Consider the following 22,993-nt stretch of genomic DNA (forward strand, 5'->3'; position numbering starts at 1 on the left):
AGGGAAGGGACCGGGGAACTGGACTATTTGTTCTGAAAGGCATGATTTCCACTGCATGCAGATGCAATGGGATATATAGCGATGCTGTGCGGAAGGAAAAGTCCTTTCCTCTGCCAGAGAAGGCCGGTGGAATGGTGGTACTTGCAGGCAAGGGGGAGGTCTGCCCTGCTTCAAGTTTCTTTATTATTATTTCAAGAGTTTGACAGATCTACCTATCTTGCCACATAGTAAAAATTCAAGAATAAAAGACAATTTCCATGGTACCTCTCCATTGTCCTCCTAAAATGAGACTGCCTCATTCTTTTCAATGGCTGGCTTTGCACTCTGTAAGCACTCTGATGGAGGCACTTTTCTGCATTATTGCATTTTCCACTATTCTGCTACTGAAAGATTCTGGGGTGAAGGCTGCTGTCATAGGGTTCAATTCTTTGCTGGTATTTTTCTGAACCTCTTATCTCCTCTTACAGGGCACTTGGATTTCTGCTTACTATCATTACACCTTGTTTGTTGATGGTGTCATTTCCTTACTTTGAAATACAGTACAGTAATCATATCCAAAACTGACAAAGATATGTCCCTGGACATGAGAGGCTTTTGGCCTTGCTGGGCTTGGATGTGGATCATAGTCGCACAAAAAAGATGTACAAATTCCTTCATGTTACTTGGAAGCAAAACTAATTTGTGCATGTTTTGTGTGTGCCAATTGTCAAAATGTCTGCAGCATTAGCTAATTTAGCTATTACGGTCTGAGGGTATGTTCCTCCATATTTTCTGTTGGTATTCTTCTATCTGCATTTGTATTCCTTCTGTAGAATTGCTACTACTACTTCTTCTAGTTACTATTTGCGGTTGAGCAAATGTTCCTCAAATAAATGAGATTTTTCTTTATTCCCAGAAGATGCCAAATTTCATTTGCAAATATGCGCAGCTGGGTTTTTATGTGACTGAGTAAAGTATCCTGTTAGGATTATGATATTTATTATATTAAAGTACCGGTTATTATTAGATGATAATCTGTTTCACCCATTTGCCAGCACCTTATGAGAATATATGTTGCATTAGGGAACCTATAAAACAAGGGTGGTCCTCTGGATATCATATCTGACAATTGGCCATGCTGGCTGGGGCTGATGGTAGTTGGAGTCCAACAACGTCTGGAGGTCCACAGGTTATTTATTTATTTAAATCATTTTTATCCCAAAAAGAAAAGAACTTGAGAGGGAGTTCGAAAAAAGAAAACTCAAGCACTGTTTCTTAAATGCAGAGTTCTTGTAATGACCAGCTGGAATGGAAGAATTTCAAGAAGATCCAAACGTTGCTGGTCTTTCAGCAGACCCCTGGAGTCTGATGGAATGGCTGCTGTGAATTATAGTTGCATGGTGACTTGTTGAGCTATAAAGAAATGTATTGTGCTGATAAAGCCCAATCCCCTTCTCCTTGGCATCTTGAAGATGGGTGGTAAAGATGGCTGGAGCTCACTGCCATCAGAAGGGCTGTGGAGACAGAACTGGGATCAAAGCATGCACACACCCAACCTCTTTTCAGGGCAAAGAGGCATACCCCTTTTACTACTGAAGGGATCCATTTCTCCTGGAACCTGTGGACAGGAGAATCCAGAACAATTCCGTCTGTGTTGTGCTTACATCCTGCTTAGCTAAATTCTTGATAAAGGTATTCTTTGTAGCATCAACTTGGACTTGAGAAAATAGTGGGTTTATATGCGTGAGTGTACTAAGCATGTTGCTGTAGTTGTCACAGTAAGATGTTAACAGTTTATCTTCACCTCTTTTTGTTGTTTTTGCTGCTACAGAGGGGGCATGGCTACCTTTCTGGAGGTTGTGATAAATATTGTAGTCAGGGAAATAAGTTCTGAGTGATTGTTTCATTCAGCATTACAAACCTTTTAGCAGTAGATCAGTGTTTATTTAGAAACAATTCTATTATCTTTCTCTTAAGTAGCTCAGACCAATCTTAACAGTTCATAAAATTAGCAAGTACTGCACTTGCAGAATTGTTCCATAACTCTTGGATGCAGCACAGAGCGGGGAAAGGAGTAAAGGGAAGATGGGTCACACAATTTCACCAGTTTCTGCTATTAAACAATACTTTGCTTATTGAGGACAATTGATAGAAATTAATAACAACATAAGCCATTTTATAGCAAACAGTAGGAAAGCTGTAGTTCTCATCTGAGTGAGCAGCAGATCATACCTATAACATTTAGGATTATGGTGTCATGCATTAAAAATGAAATGACAGCTGACTTGTTGACTGCTTCCATGGGGGGGGGGGGCAGAAATCTCAGAAAATAAATGTTTTTCCTGAGAGACATGTATCTAACATATGTAATGGAGGAATGGCTATACAAACATGAAATTTTTCTTACGTGGATAACACTTTTCTGAAGGGGAAAAAATATGCAGTCAGCATCCAGCTCATCAAGTATAGTGAGCACACACTCATCCATGGTCATGCACACTCACCCAGCGATTATACTGAGAAGCATTCCATCAGAACATGCATGAACACAGCAAAATGTACCCATATATACAATCTTCAGGGCATTTTTTGTGCATGAGAAGTTGAGAACACAGTTCACATCTGGAGTGGTCTTCAAATTGTAGGTTCACTTACATTTATTATTTACCTACTTTGGGTAATCTTTACTTGTAGCTAGATAAAAAATATCAGTAGATTTCTATAGAATATGTAAATATATGGGAACAGTTAATCATGATGGTACTTCAGAGTTGAGAAAACGGGACATTGTTAGTTGTGCTTGCATAGTAGGGTAGGACCTCCGTGACTGAAGAAAAAGGTTCCCAAAAATTACAGTTGTCACCAGTACAGCCATCAGAATTCCACTAAGGATCAAAATGTCTACTGGTAGAAGTTTTCCTCTGTCTGAAAGAAAGCAGAACGATTTCCAGAAAAGTGAATACTTTCGCACCAAATCTAATGTGTGAAATAATGTTAACCATTATAAAACTTGGAATTGCATTTGCATGCTGCTTTAAACAGAGCAGCAACGTGGATTTCACCTGCACCAGATGGCAGAAAGAGGGGAATATCCTGATCTGAGATGTTTGCTACAAATGCATGAAGTTGCACTGTGCTTATCATTGGTCCATCTAGCCCAGTGTATTGTCTACTCTGACTAGAAATGGCTCTTCAGGATCACAGGCCGAGGTCTTTGCCGACTCTCCTTCCCTGGAGATGTTGAATATGGAACTTGCAGACATACACATTTACTGGCCAGTCACTTAGGTGAGTTCTCAATGTGTTTAAAGTCATTCTTCTGGGAATGGAGGATGAACCACTTCTTATATTATTAACCTTAGGATTTTTAATTGATGTTGCTTAATTGATGTTTTTCAATTTTTGCACAAAGATTTCTGCTTACTCAATAAGGTTTCCCCCCACTATTGTTCTCTGTAACTCTATTGAAGATTTATATTTTAAGGCATGCACTTTTTTAGCCACTTACCAACATTGGTCTCTTCATTATCTGCCACCTTTCGCTTTATAGGGCCATAAGATACCATGTGACTAGAAAAGGGTGGGACTTCTCTTTTAGTTCTGGTCAGACTGTCATCTGTGCAGTTCTAGAAAAAACGCAAACTAGTAAATATGTGTGAGCCTAAAGTGATTATCAAAGTACTGTAGTGCACAATAAGAAACCCTAGGATTACAAGTAAACCCATTTGGTTAGGTAAAAGGCTACTTAGAAAATAATGTGCCAGTCAGAATGAAAGGTATTGTTACATGCCACCCCAGTCTCTACAACATTAACACCCCAAAATGTTCTTGTTTCTCCCATAGCCACAGCCTCGGATGTCATCAATATCAGCTGTAGCTCTCTAACTTTCCCCCCTTGGTCATGTCACAGCCAACTCTAAAGACTCTACTTCCAACTCTACCTTTGCCTTCTCACTATTTATTTAGGAGTTGGAGAAAGGGGCCCTGCCCACTTGCCTTCTGGCCCTTCTCCATAGTTTTCTTAATGGGCTATTACCTTCCTTTTGCTTTCTTAATCTCCCAGCCAGTTACTACATCAGGAGACTGGCCTGGCTTAGATTTTAACCCTTGCTGGATGCAGGCAGCTTGATTAACACCTACTGGAGCCAGGAATTTAGGGTGTCTAACAAACTAATAAGTACATTGCCAAAGTTTTCCAACTCAAGTACTGAAGGGTGATATGCAGGGACATGTATGAATGTTCAGTCATAAAGTTGCTTAACACACCATGTCAGACTATTAGAATCATAAAGATGCGTAATCCACCAATCTCTTGCAATCTATCCATCATAGGAACATAGGTAGCAACCTTATGTATGTATACCAAGTCAGACCATTGGCCCATCTAGCTCTGTACTCCCTACACTGAGTGACAGTGGCTTTCCAGGGTATTAGGCAGAAGTCTTTCCCAGTCCTAACTTGAGGTACCAGAGATTGGACCTGGGACCTTTTGCATGCAGAACATATGTTCTAACTATGAGCTATAGCCCATCCCCAAAGGGAAGTAGGAAGGAGATGGCAATGGGTATGACTAGAGGAAGTTAAGCATTGTGTGTGTGTGCGCGTGTGTGAGAGAGAGAAAGGTGTGTGTGTGGATGAACTGAAGGTTTACTGCAGAAGATACTGCTCAACATGGAAACCAGAAGGAATAGCAGAACAGCATTTCTTCCTTTTATGTTATGTAGGAATTTGAGATGTAATGTCTCCTATTTTTTTTACGCATCTCTTTTCTGAGCAAGCAAGTAATAAGTCCCATAGTGAACTAACCAGAAAACTCCCTATGATCCACATGACTCAATATTTTGGAACTCTACACTACTACTCTGTAGAAAGTTCTCATTCTACATACACTGTAGACTCTTAAATTTAACTGAATGGGGCTTGTTTGCATAAGAGTCACTGTTGTTATTGGTCTGAACTGTTTTATAAGCCATCTAGTGCTAGCTTCTGATATTATAACTGTCTCTATCCAAAACATCACACTGACTTTTTCATTTTGCCCTTGCTCAGTATACAAGTGTAGTGACATTTTCATTATAGCACTAGGAAAATAAATCCTTCTCTGGAGTTTTTTCAGAACCATGACAATTGCTACTAAGGTAGAAGCATCTATTTTCTAAAATAATTCACAAGGATACTATTCAGTCACCTACCAGCTGATGATTCAGATACAAACATTTTTAAGGAACAGTGTCATTCTGAAACAGGATATTATACTGCATCTGTTAAAAAGCCCTGCTTTAATTGCAGAAATAATTTGCTAGTTGACTGCCAGTAAAGGTCACCTAGTTATACTGCCATTGGTACTAAGTACTTTTTCAGATGCTGTGATTCAGGTATCTGTAAAAGCAGTACATACACTATCGTCCTTAGCCCTTCTCCACCCAACCCCAAACTCCCCACTGACAATTGCATGCTCTGATGTAACCTTCCAAATTAGGAAGGGGAGGAAGCCACAACAATCCTTGTATGCCAGATTACAGGAATTCCTCCACCACCTCTTCTCTGTCTCAACTCCAGAAACCGTTCTGATCTTCCCATGTCACAGACTCTGGGTCAGGAAGACAAACCCAGGCGGCTTCCAGTTCTGCCTTAATAAATGGTGATGCTGGATATTGATTGGATCATTCCAGCTCTGATGGAAAGAGACTGGATGAGTCATACATCCATGCTCATTATTTGATAACCTGTAGCTGTATGAGCTGGCTGCAATTAAAGCTATGAAATGATAGTTTTATCTGCAGTGATAGCTCTGGTAGGAAGAGGGAAAAAGCACAGAGGAAGATAAACAAACAAACAAAAATGAGCTCCAGTGCTTCTGATAATCAATTGTTCAGTCAGCTTTTTTTTTTTTTAAAAGGATTCTCCTTCATTGGCGGCTGCAAAAACCTTTCAATTTCTTAGCTTTGACAAATCAGGATCTGTTAAATGCACACATTAACATATTTTTCTTGAAGCATTCCTACAGTTAACTCTAATCTCAAGATGACTTTTCCATTCGGAGTACTGTACTCTGATAGCTCATTCATTTCTTAAAGTTTCCACAAAATGATGAAGTGATATGTGATGAATATTCATGTGTGACACACTCCAGAAACACATGGATTGAAGTGGAACAGCACAACAGAAAATACTTGACTCTGAAGGACCAATGAGGGGGCTTCAATAGCGATGTGCAGACAAGGGCTCCTATTGAAACATCTTGTGTGCTTCTTTTTGCCTCACAGCTTGTCTCCCCAATCATTTCCCCCCAGCCAGGCTCCCTTCCATTCAGAGTCCAGCTGCTAGAAGGAAATACCATCTTTAGCATTTTCTTTTCATTCCCTTTTACAGTAACACACCAGAACAAAAATAGCTTCAACTTTGAGTGCAAAATGCAAAGTTTTAATTCAAATTTTGAATGTGAAAATTTCCTGTAAAAAAATCAACTTACTGGTTTGCAAGCAGCTGTTGTGCCATGACAAATCTGAACTGTGCAGTGTAAGAAAACATGGTTGTATGCGATGCCAACAAATTTGAACATTTGGATCCTGAAGAGTGCTTCTTCGCCTTCTCCATTTGTTATTACTGATAGGGTTTCATCTTTTACAAATTGTGGGCAGCTATGCAGGAACAAAACCAAAAATATATGATTACATCAAAAGCTGGCATCTCTGCAAAAAATGAATACACACATTATGGATAGACTACCTAGAAGAAACTCAGTCTTGGTGCAAAGTACTTGACTCAAAAGTATACTACTATTGGAGTGCTTTTTCAACTGTGAGCATTTCTTGCATCAAAGAGGTCTATATTGGGCATTTTTTTCCATTTTACCAGCCCTTTCAGTGTGACCAATGGTTCCCTGCTCCTCACAAGTCAGAAAAACCTTCTATGCCAAGGTACTTGGGGTTACCATTGAAGCTATGGATTCTGCCATTGTTCAAGGCTGATTTACTCAAATCATACTGTTTACATGTACAGCTTTAGAGGTACAGGCACATATGGACAAACATGTACTTGTTACATAAAGACAGATGGGCCTGCACAAAGATGCAAAGGCACCTGCTATTTGTGAAAAATAAGCCTCTGGCTCATTTGCTTAAGAGAAGAGGAAACAGTAAGGGGGAGAGGTCAAATTCAACACCATTCACCCAAGCAACCTTTTGCTATTACTAGCATTCTCATTACAGTCTCCCTCAGAATGTATTCTAGTATACTCAACAACAATGAGATCAATGAGTCTGATGCTGATAATACCTACACTCAACTCTTGAAGCACATCTTTGACTTCATCTGGTCAGCCTCCCCTTCACAGCAGTCACTTTGCTTTGTTTTTTAAATGAAATGGAAAGCTCAGCCCAATATGTTTTCAGAATGAGTTGTCCATTTTACCAAAGCGGGATACGAACCTGTCTCTGATAAAAGAATACTGGACAGCATGAACAGGATCCTTCATTGGGGTAGACCAGCAGTTTTGAAGCCTAATGATTAAGTTGCCTGGGACCTGCCAAATGCAGAGACAGAACATAAACAGGGTTCTTGTTTCTTAAGTCAGTAACTTTCAAAAGGACTAGATAGGTACATGGAGAATGAGCCTAACAATGACTGTCAGCCATGATAGCTAACAAGAAACCGTGACAACTAGATGCTGGGTACAAATGGAAGGCAGCTGTCACTAGGGCTAGACAAAGCTGTCAATTTTGGGTTCTCTCTGTTTCGTATTTTTCCAGACTTCAGTTCAGCTTGGCATATCAGTTCTGCATCAGTTTGCAAATCTTTTTTTTTTTTTTTTAGTCCTTGCAAAAATCCACCAGTATTTTAGTGCACCTTTCTCCAAGAGATACAGATTATTGCAAGCAATTTTCTCTTCTGTATTCCCCACCCCCAAATACATGCACAGACAAAGAGTACCTACCCCACCTACAAGGTTGGTGGATGAGCGGTGTCATAGGCGCCGACTCAATGGGGCCTGAGGGGGCCCGAGCCCCCTCAAAAATTCGTTTGGGGGGGCTCAGCCCCCCCAATAATCTCGGGCAGCGGTGGGCGCGTCCGCGGCTTTTATAGGGCGCCCGGCGCGCACCAGCTCGATAACGGGCACCGGCGCGGCGGGGGGCGCCGGGCCGGGGGAGGGGGGCGGGCGGCCTGTCTCCTTGGCAACCCCATTGAGCAGCGCCGGCTCCCCCGGGAGGGCCATCCCCCCGCGCCGCCGATCGCCAACACCGCCGACGCTGTGGCTGCCCGAGCCCGAGACAAAGCCCGAGCCCGACCCGGAGCCCGAGCCCGAGCCCGAGCCCGAGCCCGTCAGTCAGTCAGTCAGGAAGGAAGGAGAAATGGGGAGGGAGACGAGGGAGGAAAATTGCGCGCAGGGTGAAGAAAGGAGAAGGGCGAACGAGACGAGCTTCCAACCCAAAAAAGGGCTGGAAGACTGGGAGGATGCAGGATCGGGAAAGAAAGCGACGCCTTCCCCGCCCGCGACGTCGCCCGCTTGTCATTGGCAGCGCAGCGGGCGCCCAGAGGGGCTGGGCACCGGCGCAGGGCCGCTCCGCAGCCGTGGAGGACAGCTGTGCGGCTAGCAAGGTGCGCCGCGTAGAGCGCGGCCCTTGTGTGGCCCGGTGGCCAGGCAAGCTCGGGCGGGGACCCCCATGCAAATCTAAGACGGGAGAAGAGGGCAGAGCAAAGGGGGTCCCTTCCCCAACCTCCGGCTCTGAGACTTCCCTGCGCCCCAGAAAAGCGAAAGGATTTTCTCTCTCTTTTTTTATATAAATATTTTATTAAGTTTTCAAATACAAAGTTAGAAACATACACTGAAGAAAAAAGTAAAAGAACAAGAAAAAGAAAAAGAAGAAAAGAAAACCAACCATTCAACACATTTTTTATATAACTAACTGGACTTCCTCGCATCTCCCTTACCCTGCATTCTTTATAATAAAGATATCAGCAAATTATTACCTTGTTTTGTACCTTATTTTGTACTTTTCAAATACTATACCTCTAAATTTAACATACTTTTCATCAGTTACTTATATCTTAAATTAAACATAGTATACCTTAGATTTTGACCTTTTCTTACTTAAAATATAATTTCCTGTTCCCCAAATCTAATTGCTGAAGCTATAGTTTCCGAATCGTCTAAATTTTTAACATTCATACAACTTATATTGTTTTTGTAAATAGTCCTTAAATTTTTTCCAGTCCTCTTCCGTTGTTTCTTCTCCCAAATCTCGGATTCTGCCAGTCATTTCAGCCAGTTCCATGTAGTCCATCAATTGCGTCTGCCACTCTTCCAGTGTGGGCAAATCTTGTGTCTTCCAATATTTTGCGATAAGTATTCTTGCTGCTGTAGTTGCATACATAAAGAAAGTTCTATCCTTCTTTAACACTTTCTGGCCAACAATGCCCAAGAGGAAGGCCTCTGGTTTCTTGGGAAAGGTATACTTAAATACCTTTTTTAACTCATTATAGATCATTTCCCAGAAGGCCTTCACTTTTGGACAAGTCCACCAGAGGTGAAAGAATGTCCCTTCAGCCTCCTTACATTTCCAACATTTATTATCAGACAGGTGATATATTTTTGCAAGCTTGACTGGGGTCATGTACCACCTATAAATCATTTTCATAATATTTTCCTTCAAGGCATTACATGCCGTGAATTTCATTCCGGTGGTCCATAACCTTTCCCAGTCCTCAAACATGATGTTATACCCAATATCCTGAGCCCATTTTATCATGGCTGATTTGACTGTCTCATCCTGAGTGATTTTCTCTTCAACCTGCCCTCCATCCTCTTGCAGAAAACTCTTTGCCTGCCCTGCCCGTATCTCGTTTTTGCTTTTTAATTCCACACACGCACCCTTCGGACTTCGTGGCAATCGGGCGCGCGGGTGCGTTTCCTAAGAGAGTGAGGACCCCTGCCTCCTCCCCACCTGCTCCCTCGCCAGCCAGCCAGCCGCGCGCCCTAGCCGGAGAGCCCCGGCCGTCCCCGTCGCGCAATCGGCTGGATCTCCCTTCAGCAGGCCGTGCTCACAACTCGGCCCAGGGACCCCCAGCAGCGGATCTCCGGCTCAGCTGAAGAATCCGGCAACAAGCCCCCTCCTCCCCAATCGCTCCGCCGAAATACGCTCCAAAACCCCCCAGATAGGCCGCCGGCCGCCAAGTCTAGTGGCGCCCTGAGCGAGGGTCTCTCCCCAACACCGCCACCTCGAACTGCGTTCTCCCGGCTACCCGAGCGAACCAGCGGCAGGACCCCGGTATGGGCCCCCCCAATATTTTTTATAAGTCGGCGCCCCTGAGCGGTGTTAGGGAGTGGTGTTAGGATGGGGTATAGGTTTCTCTCTGCTGGCTTCTCCCACCAGCAGTGGCAAATGGTAAGCTCCAAATCAGGACATTTTGGAGTAGGGGTGGATGCCAACAATTTTAGTTCTCCTGGATCCAATTCCTCAGATGTCCCCTGAGGGGCCTTATTTCGGGCCCCTGAGTTATACCATTTCCTGGCCAAAAATGGGGAGGGGGGCGTCTTCTACCTTCACCCTTAGCTGGTGCTAGAACAGTAGGGCAGATCTGCTGCTTCATCCCTCCCCAGGCCCCTGGTTAGGATTTATCGATGAACAGTAAGGCTGAGGCCTATGGGTGAATGTAGATTCTCTGATTTGGATATTGTTAGCTCTCAGCCCTAATGCTGCTGATATCCCTATTCCCACTGGCCTATCTGTCTGAAACCGTATGTTTGATAGGAAATTCATTCTCTGTTTTAAAAAAATTATGTATTTTATTATCTTCTCCCAACCACACTCCTGCAAATGGATGATAATAAAGTAAGTCACAAGTAAATAGTAACATTCAAAAATGTTCTCAGATCCGTGTTGCTTTTGCTCCCCCCCCCCTTCAATGTATCTTGGCTTGTGCCTGGTGGGATGAAGCTGTCTTGCCTTTGCTTATCTACCCATCACCTCAACTCTCAGATTCATCAGGGACTCAAGAACCCCAGGTACCATTTTCACTTTGACAAATATGTTGTCCTCTAGAGTCAGAAAGGGAATGGTAGTCCACATGTCTTCAAAATGCTGGTCTTTGTACAGCATCATGGATACAGAGAAATTTCCATCTTCTGTATTTAGTGTGATGGTCCTGTCACAAACAAAGACAAATAGATATGATGGAGATGCTGTAATGACACAATTTCCATGATAATTTGTCATCATTATACACACAAACACACACACACACACACGTGTGCATGATTTACTAGGGAAGCCTAATGGTGAGGCCTGGGGCAGCTATGAAAATTACAACACTGGCATTGCAGAGCTCTTATACTGGTGCTTCAGTATTATACACAAATGCCCAGGATCAGGTTGCAAGGAATGGAGCAGCTCTAGTAGCCAGTGGTGATGATACCCTTTTAAGTAAATTTGCAACTTGGCAAGCTCCTGTGACTTGGACCAGCTGCATGACAGGCAGAAGCTTTCAGCCGGTGAAAGTTTCCCAAGTATGGTGATACAACAATAACTAGATGCATGCCTGCCTTTCATGCACAGAAGCTATGCTATGGAAAACACGGTAAGAGCTCTAAGCAAGAGAGTCCCACTCGTCTCAAGGAACTTCAACAGAGCACACTTTTTACGCAGCTAACTTAGTGCAGTGATTAACCCAATATTGTCTGCATACTTCTCAAGTAACTTTAATCCAGATTTGGGATGGAGGACGAAATGAGTTCAGTTTGTATTTAAATGTGAACATATGTAATTTGCACTTCCCAAAACAATATGTGAACCAAAATGCAGCCCCTGTTCAAAATTCACACTTCTCCAAACATTACAGTGCAGTTATGCAATCAAAAAAGCATGCCCAAAGACTGCATGTTATGGAAAAGTGCACACAAAAATGCTTGCATTTGTAGGGGGAATACAAAAATGTATCATGTTAGGGAACATTGCTTGCAAAAATGCATATATCAGAGGAAATGGTGTACCAAAATGTGTGCATGTGGATTTAAAAATAAATAAATCACAAACTACGGTAATTTGGAAATGGTGATAACTGAATTGGAAAAATGAGAAACCATAATTTACAGATTTGTCTATTTCTAATCCAGGCACAATATTGGTACAGTGGTACATTGGGTTACATATGCTTCAGATTACATATGCTTCAGGTTTCAGACTCTGCTAACCCAGAAATAGTGCTTCAGGTTAAGAACTTTGCTTCAGGATGAGAACAGAATTTGTGCTCCGGCGGCACAGCAGCAGCAGGAGGCCCCATTAGCTAAAGTGGTGCTTCAGGTTAAGAACAGTTTCAGGTTAAGTACGGACCTCCGGAACGAATTAAGTACTTAACCCGAGGTACCACTGTATACAGAAAACAACAAGGGTAACAGGCTTACCTGATATCAACACTGATTTTATTTTCTCCATTAGGTTGCTGTACCATATAATTAATAGGATATCGGCAGGCAAATGTGATATTGATAAAAGTTCTTGTGATTATATCAGAGAGGTGGTTCTGTATGGTGTTGATGAAAATAATATGTGCACCATCGGAATCCTGCAAGTTAATAAAACACAAAAATATTCTAGTAAGTCCCAAAACTTAAGTTGATAGGAAAATAATAGTAGTGGCAGTGGGAACTGAAGGTTGCTCTGAAGCTGTGCTTCCAGACTTGGAAGCTTTGCTCCTTAACCAACTAGAGCAGGCATAGGCAAACAAGGCCCTCCAGATGTTTTGGGACTACAACTCCCATGATCCCTAGCTAACAGGACCAGTGGTCAGGGATGATGGGAACTGTAGTCCCAAAACATCTGGAGAGCCGAGTTTGCCTATGCCTGAACTAGAGCACCCAGTAAGGAAAGGAAGATCCTCACTGATGTCTTATCAAAGGTCCACTGAGCAGAGCCCCAGACCCAGGTCAGTTCTTAGCCATTCTGCTCTCCCAGTTCAAAGAAACAGATTAAGGATCACACAAGTAATAGCATATATTACTGGGCAGAGAGACAGGAGAGGCACTAGAGACCTCTACAGACTGCTTCTGTCCTTGAACCCAGATGTGTAGTGAAATACTGTGATAAGTCACAAATGCACTTGGGGGATTTTGAGTACTGGTATAGTTTCTGCCGCCCTAGAATGGCCACATCCACATAATATATTTTAAGGCACATTTAAAACACATGGCTTCACCCAAAGAATCTTGAGACCTCTAGTTTATCCCTTACAGAGCCTGTTTCCAGCACCCTTAGCAAACTACAGATCCCAGGGTTATTTGAGGGAAGTCGTGTCTTTTAATGTATGGTCTGAAGGTGACCAATGTTTAACCAATGTTTTTTTGCTTAAAATAATAGAATCCAATAGTATCATGGAACTTTTGAACTGTTTTAATATTGTATTTTTAAATTGCTGTAACCTGCCCTGGGACCTTATCATGAAGGACATGTAAGAAATGGAATACATAAAAAACAATACCACACACACACACACTTCCGCAAACACAATCAAGTTGCAGCCTTTCTCAACCTGTGGGTCCCCAGATGTTGTTGAACTACAACTTCCATCACCCCTAGCTAGCAAGGCCAGAGCTCAGGGATGATGGGAGTTGTAGTCCAACAACATCTGGGGACCCACAGGTTGAGAACTGCTGAAAGCTGCATATAAATCTATGCCACCTCTGAATGATTCACATGTTAATCTGGTTCTTGGTATTTTGGCTATTCTCAATCAGTTTCTAAAAGGCAGGAATGATGTTTTTGTGGTTTACATTATGAATAGAGACAAAGCAGATGATTATTTAGTTCCATATAGAATTTAATGTGTGTGAGATTCTGTCATTCTTCAAAAGCTGTTCTTTCATATACTAAATAAGCAGGATACAAGAGGATAAATGCAGTGTACAGAGAAGGTATGTAAAAAGTCATAAGACTACAGCAACATCTTTTGCATATTACCATTCGTGTTCCACAGTCTGTGAAGTTGGTCTTAATGCTGAATATGTAGAGGTTTCCTACTTGAGTACCATGACATGCTGGGTCATTAAGGTGTAAATCAGAGACCTGCAAAGGAAAAACCTTTCTTTTTCCTTTTAATTTTACAATATAATTCTCAACACAATTTTAGATTATGTTTACAGTTGCACTAGCTAATCAGCATATCCTTGGTCCTGACACCTGTCATTTCACTTGGCAGCATGGCATTACAGTATTGCATGAAAAATGCCTCATTTGCCTTCTGGGACTCACAGTCATCAAGATACAATCTTACCAAGTGCCAACCTGCCTTCTATTGACAGGAACATTCTATCATGTGATAGTAACAATTTTGGGGGGAGTGAAAATCCATTCATGTGATGTAGCCTATGATCCCATTAGGAGCTGGACACAGAGAAAGCAGCAGCGTGAGAAAAATCTACCCCTCTTTCAAAAGGCACTTCCTCTGAATTTTCTGAGTACAGCTAAAATATTTCATGGTTGAAGGCACTAAGAAAGGCCTGGCATTTCCCTAATATTTTGATGTTTCCCTAATATTTTGATGTCTGCAATGTACCAGATCACATTTTATCATCGTCTGGCTGGCATCTCCCAGAAATTAGAATATAAAGCATATGACGATGAAGATAGATAAAGATAGATAGATAAAGCATATGACGATGAAGATAGCGGAAGATCTCTACAGATAAGATCTGGATAAATAATGTTCCCTTATGCTACACAGTTCTAGAAACTAGAGGCAACAAAATGGGCTATTAGCCACAATTCTTTATGAGCTCCTCTGGGTTATTGAATTGTAATAAGAAAAAGGAAAGCATCCAGAAAAAACCCCCAAATGAGATATACAGTGGTACCTCAGGTTAAGTACTTAATTCGTTCCGGAGGTCCGTTCTTAACCTGAAACTGTTCTTAACCTGAAGACCACTTTAGCTAATGGGGCCTCCTGCTGCTGCCGTGCCACCGGAGCACAATTTCTGTTCTCAACCTGAAGCAAAGTTCTTAACCTGAAGCAATATTTCTGGGTTAGCGGAGTCTGTAACCTGAAGCGTATGAAACCTGAAGCGTATGTAACCCGAGGTACCACTGTACAACAAAATGTTGCACTGTGGAGTATTCCTCTTCAGGGGGCCAGCCATGCACTTCCATTCTCACCTCCTCACCACCACACACAACAGTCAGCATTCATGGGAACTCAGTCCTCCTTGGGCTGTCTTTGGGTCCCCCCCTCCTTGTTGGGTCCCCCCCAATTTTTTTTGTTTGCAATTCTACAGACTTCAGGGTCCCTCCCGTGTGTGTGTGTGTGTGTGCGCGCGCGCGCGCAGTGGTTGCTAAATATGCATTGGCACTCACACATCCAAAATAAAGGGGATTACCTCATGTTAAAGTAACTGAATGGATTTTTTTTTTTAATTAAAATTTTAAAATCACAGTACTTACTAATATTGGAGGGTTCTTTGACAGGAAGAATGCACTCGGAATTTCTACTTCAATCAGGTCCTTAGTACATATGATGGTCTCGTTGATTTCTGTGTCTGTATGTAAAAACACTGCTTATTAAAGGGGAAAGAATGGGAGGGAAAGTCCCAGCTTTCTGGTGTGTGTGTGTGTGTGTGTGTGTGTGTAATCTGCATGTGTGTATGTACAGAGTTTGAATCTGGATCGCTGAAAAGCAAAGGTGAAATTCCAAAGGAAATATTATTCTTGGGATACATTCTAGAATACAGGTTAGTGAATATCAGTGAATTCTGTGGCTTCCCAGAACACTTGAAGAAGAGGAAGAGTTTGGATTTGATATCCCGCTTTATTACTACCCTAAGGAGTCCTCCCCCACAACAAACACTTTGTGAGGTGAGTGAGGCTGAGAGACTTCAGAGAAGAGTGCCTGGCCCAAGGTCACCCAGCAGCTGCATGTGGAGGAGTGGAGAAGCGAACCCGGTTCACCAGATTACGAGTCCACCGCTCTTAACCACTACACCACACTGGCTCTCTTTGGGATTCTTACCAAAGTTAAAGCCCAAATCAGATGCACTGGCTGTAGTTAAGAACTCACGTGTGCATGACCAGTTTTTCCCTAGCAGAGTACCGGTTTCTTAGCAATTTCAAAAAATGGCATAGCCCTACTTGTAATGTGGGGCCTTATTACCCAGTTGCAAACATTGTCAGTCACTCATGTCCAATTCTTACAATAATTACTACTATTCTGGGAAAGCAAACACTTCTGTATAGCCCAGTCTTATGACCCACTGCAATAAAGATATCGCCTCGTGTCTTCAGTTTTATTGTGTATTCTTCAGTATAGCTGAAATGCTAAACTAGTTTAATGGTATCTAGGATTAGACCAGATTGTCCCAGCTGTGGAACAGCTACAGTGCCTGTTTCTTCACTGAGGATACCAGTTGTTGCTGCTTATCCAAGCTTGGTTTTTTTTGGCAGGTGTAGTGACAGAATTCTTGCCTTGCTATAAGATACAGGAATATTGTGGGTGAAATATCTGATGGTGTTTCCTGCTTGGCAGGGGGTTGGACTCGATGGCCCTTGTGGTCTCTTCCAACTCTATGATTCTATGATTCTATGAAAGCTATTCCATCTGCAGGAGCAGTTCAATAGGTTTTGAAGTCTATGATGGGAAATCATATTCCTGCTTGTGATGGAGGCAAACTGGAGTTTCCCCAGACTTGGATCCTTCTGCATTTGAGCCTGACTTATATTGTAGGACAGCCTGCCAGAGCTGTCAGTCAGTCTTCCCTCCCTTCTTACCATCCCTTTCCTTCCCCCAAACTCACTTGGCAGTAGTTTGACCCCAGCAAGAGCTCTAGATGGATCTGAGTAAGGCTTGCCTCTCTCCCTGGCACATACAGTGCTCCAACAGCTGAGTAAAAAACACAAGAGAGCTTGTAAACCAGAGTCCTCCAGGGTGTGGACTCAAGACACTTGGGGTAATTACATTTCACAGCTCCCCTGATGCCTAGAACTCAACAGCAGCCTCTATAATGCAAGAGCTGCTGGAAAACATGGCTTCCCAAACTCTCTTTCACAGGTGGGTTGAGGGATCTGAAGAGAGTGGTTTTAAAAGAGGTGTTTTGACCTGTTGCGTTCCTGATTATGAGGATCATTACAGAGTTTACAAATGTGAGGGGGAGTAAGCTATTTTCTAGTTTTATTGAGCTTTTTGAAGATAGCTAGTTTTGTTGAGTCCCATTCTATTGATTTTCTGGTCAATCTCTTTGTAGATATGAGTCAATATGGGGCCAGGTCTTCCACATCTCCAATAAGTGGCAACATCAGATTAAATCCAACTCAATGGTGTAATGTTGGAAAGTGTTGATCACTTCTCCTACCTGGGCAGTTATCTTTCCACAAGGACTGACATTGATGCCAAAATCCAGCATTGCCTGAGCAGTGTGAGCTTTCTCCCAATTGAAGTGCAGAGTGTTTGAGGACTAGGACATTTGCAGGGAAACCAAAATGCTTGTTTACAAAGCTATTATACTACCAACCTTACTGTAGGTTTGTGAAACATGGACCACTTATAAACGCCACCTCCAACTCCTCGAAAGATTCCATCAGTGATGTCTCCGAAAAAATTTACACATCATTTGGGAAGACAGGTGAACTAATACCAGTGTACTGGAAGAAGCAAAGATCACCAGTGTTGAAGCAATGATTCTTCAACAACAACTTCGTTGGACTGGTCATGTTGTGCAGATGCCTGATGATCATCTTCCAAAGCAACTACTCTATTCCAAACTTAAAAATGGAAAGCGTAATGCTGCTGGTCAACAAAAGAAGTTTAAAGGCTGCCTCAAGGCAAATCTAAGAAAATGTAGTATAAACACCAACAATTGGGAAACTTGCCTGCGACTGCTCCAATTGGAGATCAGCTTTTACCAAAGGTGTCATGGGCTTTGAAGGCACTCAAACTCAGGACGCAAGGGAGAAACATGCTAAGAAGAAGGCACGCTTGGCAAATCCACATCGTGATCAGCTCCCACCCAGAAACCAATGTCCCCACTGTGGAAGGATGTGTGGATCCAGAATTGGCCTCCACAGTCACTTACGGCCTCATTGTTAAAACTGTGTTTATAGAAGACAATCTTACTCAGCTACAAGTGATCACCAAAGAAGATGAAGAAGATAATGGGAGACTAGTGTTTCCTCAATAATTTGCTGTATGAGTCACTGCCTTAAGTGTTTAGGTCACTATAGAGTCGAAAGTCTACTTGTGTTGGGCTATCTTGATAGCAAATCCTGTTTCTGTATTCCAGGTCAAATCAGCTGCAGGGCTTTTCATAAAACACATTTGTTTTTGAATGCAATGGAAGTATCTTCAGAACACTAATTAACTTTGGCCTTTCAGAAATTGTATTTTTATCAGACTCAAATAATGTTAACAGAGCTTTTGGCTGATTGATTCTTGAAGCATCACAGAGCAGGTTCCATTGAAGGTCCTTACTTACTAATGGTCTGCTGAAATGTCACAGAGGTTATTGGCTTGAAAGAAATATAATTTACATTCAGGAAAGAATTGTTAGCCTTTGGGTGGCTAAAATGGAAGGTGAATTAGCACATTGCTTTCAGTGGTTGATCAGTGTGTATTGAAAGCCTAATCTTAGCACAAAATTGTTTTCAGAGATGAATGATTAATCTAGATTGTCATATTTCTATCAGCTGGAAGATGAGGTTAGCAAATGAGGCCTCAGAGGGAGGGGAAGGGATGGAAAATACCCCCTGCCCAAACCCCTAAACTATTATTACTGTCTCAGGTTTTGTTTGTTTGTTTTTGGAATCCTGAAAATAAATTTGAGCTGTAGTCTAGAACTGATGTTACAATGGAAGAACACTGAACTGATCTATCCCTGAATTAGTAAGTGGTCTACAATGCAGTTTACAGAGTGGTTTACAATATACTGCTGCTTCTGCTGCTGCTGCTGCTACTACTACTACTACTAATAATAATAATTTTATTATTTATACCCCGCCAATCTGGCTGTGTTCCCCAAGCCACTCTGGGCAGCTTATAGCATATCTAAAAACATAATAAAAACATCAAGCATAAAAAACCTCCTGAAACAGGGCTGCCTTTAGATGTCTTCTAAAAGTTGTGTAATTCTTTATCTCCTTGACATCTGAAGGGAGGATGTACCAAGGGAGGGCACCACTACTGAGAAGGCCCTCTGTCTAATGGTTCCCTATAACTTCACTTTTCACAGTGAGGGAACCAGCAGAAGACCCTCAGAGGAGGACCTCAGTGTCTGGGCCGAGACCGTTTAGGGCTTTAAAGGTCAGCACCAACACTTTGAATTGTGCTCGGAAAGATAGTGGGGGCCACTGAAGATCCTTTAGGACTGGTGTTATATAGTCTTGGTGGCCACTCCCAGTCACCGGTCTAGCTGCTGCATTCTGGATTAGTTGTAGTTTGAGAGTCACCTTCAAAGGCAGCCCCTTGTAGAGCACATTGCAGTAGTCCAAGCGAGAGATAACTAGAGCATGCACCACTCTGGTGAGACAGTCTGCGGGCAGGTAGGGTCTTAGCCTGCATACCAGATGGAGCTGGTAGACAGCTGCCCTGGACATAGAAAGGGTTTCAGTCTTAGATGTATAATGCAAAATAAAAAGTTGAACAAATGGAGCACACATATGGAAAATCTGATTAAATAATAACTATTTTATGAAAATATTCTAATAAAAATATTTCTAAAACATTTATAGTGTTTTTAATGTAAAATGTAGAACAGAGTGGGCTATTTTATGGATTCAGCAGAAACTGTAGATTTTTTAAATGGAGTGACACCTGTGTTATTCTAAAATCAGTAATAAAGAAGCCCTATGAATTATAAGAAAAATATGTTGTTGTTTATCCAAGGATCAGGGGAAATATTGTTGTGTCTCTTTATTCACTATCAAACTTTATCTGGAGGACTTATGCCCAAAGGCTGGTGGGCCAGCTTTCAAGAATTTACCCTACTTGTCCACATGTAAAATGATGGGATCAGAATTACTCCTGTTATCATGTTCCCAGAGTTTTCTTGAAAGAAGCTAGAGCTTTGCAGCTGCCAGTCTGTCTGTAAAGCTGCCAAGAAGCAGCAGTTAATTTACGGGAAGGGAAGAGAGTGCCAGCAAAAATCCTGAACAACAGCATGCGCAGAATTATTCTGAACATGACCGTGCTGTACTGATGGAAAGTGACTAGGCACAATTCATCTTAGGATTCATGTACCTTTAACAGTTGTGTGATAGCATGGATGTCAATAGATGTAGCCTCTTTCACCCTTGAAGCATTGGAGCACAGGGGTTCCAACAGAGTTTTCTGTACCCAGTCCACTGTGTGGAGTTTAGGCCCTTTGTCCTACTTGCAAAAGAGGAGAGAGATTTGCATAACATTTACAGATGCATTTGTGTCATATGCAAATTTGTAACCTCTTTTGCAGGTGGATTGGAGGGTCCAAAAATAAATCTTCTGCCACACACAACAAAAAATGTCTGACAGAGAATGTCAGCAGGTGAAGCTTTCCCCAATTGTATGTCCATACTAAAAAATGCTTAACCTGTTGATTTTTAGCTGCCATTCAGCTCTTAAAGGCACAAGAACCCTGCTTCCCCCAATGCCAACCCTAAACCTACACTGCGACCCTGTACTCTCTTACCTGGGAATAAACCCTATTAAACAGCAAAGACCCTATTAAACAGCAAAGACATGTATAAAATTCAGCTGCAATAGTGAATTCTTGATGCATGTCTGGTCTTTAGCTTTAAATGTGCTTTGCAAAGTTTTCCCATTTGTTATTTTGCAGTGGGCGGGATTCTATAGCATCCACCTGCACTTCTTGTGTGGCAGGATTTGCAGAAAATAACTTCTAGAGTACTATACTAAAATTAACCCATCACCAGGAAACGTGCATCTCTAGTTTCTAGGCAAAAAAGGAAGGGCAAACTATAGAAATTTCAAGGAGTACAAAAGCAGGAAAAGTGCATTCAGGACAAAGTGAAAAGAGTGGATCCTAAGGACCCAGGGATTTCTATCACCTGGCGTTCAAACTCCTTAATAACCTTTCTGACCTCACTTATTGTCTAAAACACTGAAAGATGGGAGCAGCCAAGTTGGCTCATCTCACATAAATTGCTTAGAAGGGAGCCTGCAGAATTTGCTTCATAACTTTCCAGGAGGGATCAATTCTACACCCCCCCCCCAAAAAAAGACAACTCAGACTAACTTGTGTTCCCTCTTCTGAACTTTCACAAATGTTAATGGCATAGGAGTCCTCTCCTTGAATGCAAGACTAGAGAATCATTTTTTTGTCTGTCACGGTAATCTTTGTGATGGTGAGAGGCACCAAAGCCAGTGCTGGAAAGTTTGCAGCATTATAGAGTGCTGTGTGTTTGTTTTCGCCCTAATCCCTCCATCTCATTTTCTCCCTTGCCACAAGTCTGAGCTGATTACTTGCAGAGGATTTCCCCTCCTCCTTTCTTCCCTCCATTTTTATTTGTGCTCCTCCTCCCACTTTTTGCTCCCTCACTCTTTCCCCCAGCTTACATGAAGGAGGGCTGGCATTTGTGTTTCTTAGGGTTCATCCTTGCTCCTCAAGAAAGCTTGCATTCCTTAGACCAGGAAAATTGGATTTTAAAAAGTCACCCAGATACTTTTTCTCTCAGTTTAGACTATTATTAAAACTGGGGACATCAGTAGTAGCCTAAAATCACAAGCCTTACATGGTAGTTTATTATAACCAGCAAATTTATATTAACCTTTTAAAGAACGTATTTCAATAAGTGATACTTACCCATTGAGGCAAGCAGTTTCAGGAATTTCCGACCAGGTACTTTAACAGTGTATTATTTATTCTAAAATCTATTAACTGTCACAAAGGTGGTGTGCAAATCCAGGCCAATTCTTATTACTAACATTGATTCAATAGAAAAGGCGACTTTGTAATTTTAAAAAAACCTGTTTAGATAGATACTGAACCTTTGCCACAACGCATAGAAACATCAAAGTGTGCTGCAAGCTATGTTTTCAAAGCTACATTTTGATAAATGCATTTAAAGTGCAGGTATAAGACAAAGGTAAATTTATAATTGGACCAATAATATCACAGAAGATCTAGTCACTGTTTCAAAGTAGATTCCTCCTGAGAGAACTCACCCTCCCCAGTGTTGGTCCCGCTTGAAGACATCAGCAGAGAAGCCACCAAGAGGGCAGAGAAGGGCATTTTGCAAGGTCCCATCACAACCGAAGTTTCCTCAAAGAGCACCAGCCAGGAACTTGAACAGAGACTTCCCGCCCTTTCAACTTGGTCTCTTGGATGAGGGTTTGGATGAGGGTGTGGTGGTAAATGGTTCCTCACGGCTTTTACCCTGTGGTGTTTCTCCCCTCCCTTTCTAAACTTGAATGCCTCCTGCCTGAAGACGCAAGGGTGTTCTGGGTCCAACAATAGGATTCCACAGAGATAGCCACTGGAGACCATGATTACTCACGCCAAAGTCACCACCTATTTTAGAGCTGAATTCTCCCCAAAAAGAAAACCCTTCCACCCCCCCACCTCACATTTTTGTCTTTACTATGGCAGCCGCTTAGCACACCCTTTATCTGGGAGGAGGAGGGCCTCCCTCGACTCTCTTTGGGATTCTCCCTCTGAGTGTTTTATATGCTTCCATTCTGCTCTGCAGAAGGGCAGTAAATGATTTACAGCTCCTTGTTTATTTATGCATTCATTTAGGTTGTTGTTGTTTCTTGGGAATAAAGGCACAAAATAACAGAAGACACTAACACCATCCCCACAGAAGACAAAGCATGAATTGGAAATAATGTCCTAATTTTCTCGATGGGCAATGTAAATAAATAAATGCCTTTCTAAAAGAGGCGAGAGTTTTCTCAAAGGAAAAAAGCAGCATCACTTTCAAAATGATGCTATTAACCTGAAAGAATGTGTACTTCTCTCAAGTCACTGTCTTCCGTTATTTTCAGGCAATGACCCCAACCATTTCTATGGAAAGAATTTCAGCGGGAAATACAGCGGCTATAGCTG

At 42.1% G+C, this 22,993-nt stretch overlaps 1 protein-coding gene across 1 annotated transcript; it reads right to left on the bottom strand.

Annotated features, from left to right (window-relative positions):
- Positions 1 to 940: 940 nt before the first annotated feature.
- On the bottom strand, positions 941 to 22,432 carry LOC308583296 (pancreatic secretory granule membrane major glycoprotein GP2-like; the record flags this gene model as incomplete). Its single annotated transcript, XM_081187110.1, has 9 exons — positions 941 to 2,904; positions 3,488 to 3,605; positions 6,452 to 6,620; positions 7,410 to 7,504; positions 10,989 to 11,124; positions 12,380 to 12,540; positions 13,932 to 14,036; positions 15,408 to 15,502; positions 22,111 to 22,432. 9 exons carry the CDS (start codon positions 22,430 to 22,432, stop codon positions 2,732 to 2,734), a joined length of 1,374 nt encoding a protein of 457 aa, XP_081043236.1. The 3' UTR covers positions 941 to 2,731.
- Between the last annotated feature and the right edge of the window lie 561 nt (positions 22,433 to 22,993).

This window comes from Podarcis bocagei, assembly GCF_964188305.1.
Source record: "Podarcis bocagei genome assembly, chromosome: 3".
Taxonomy (NCBI): Eukaryota; Metazoa; Chordata; class Lepidosauria; order Squamata; family Lacertidae; genus Podarcis; species Podarcis bocagei.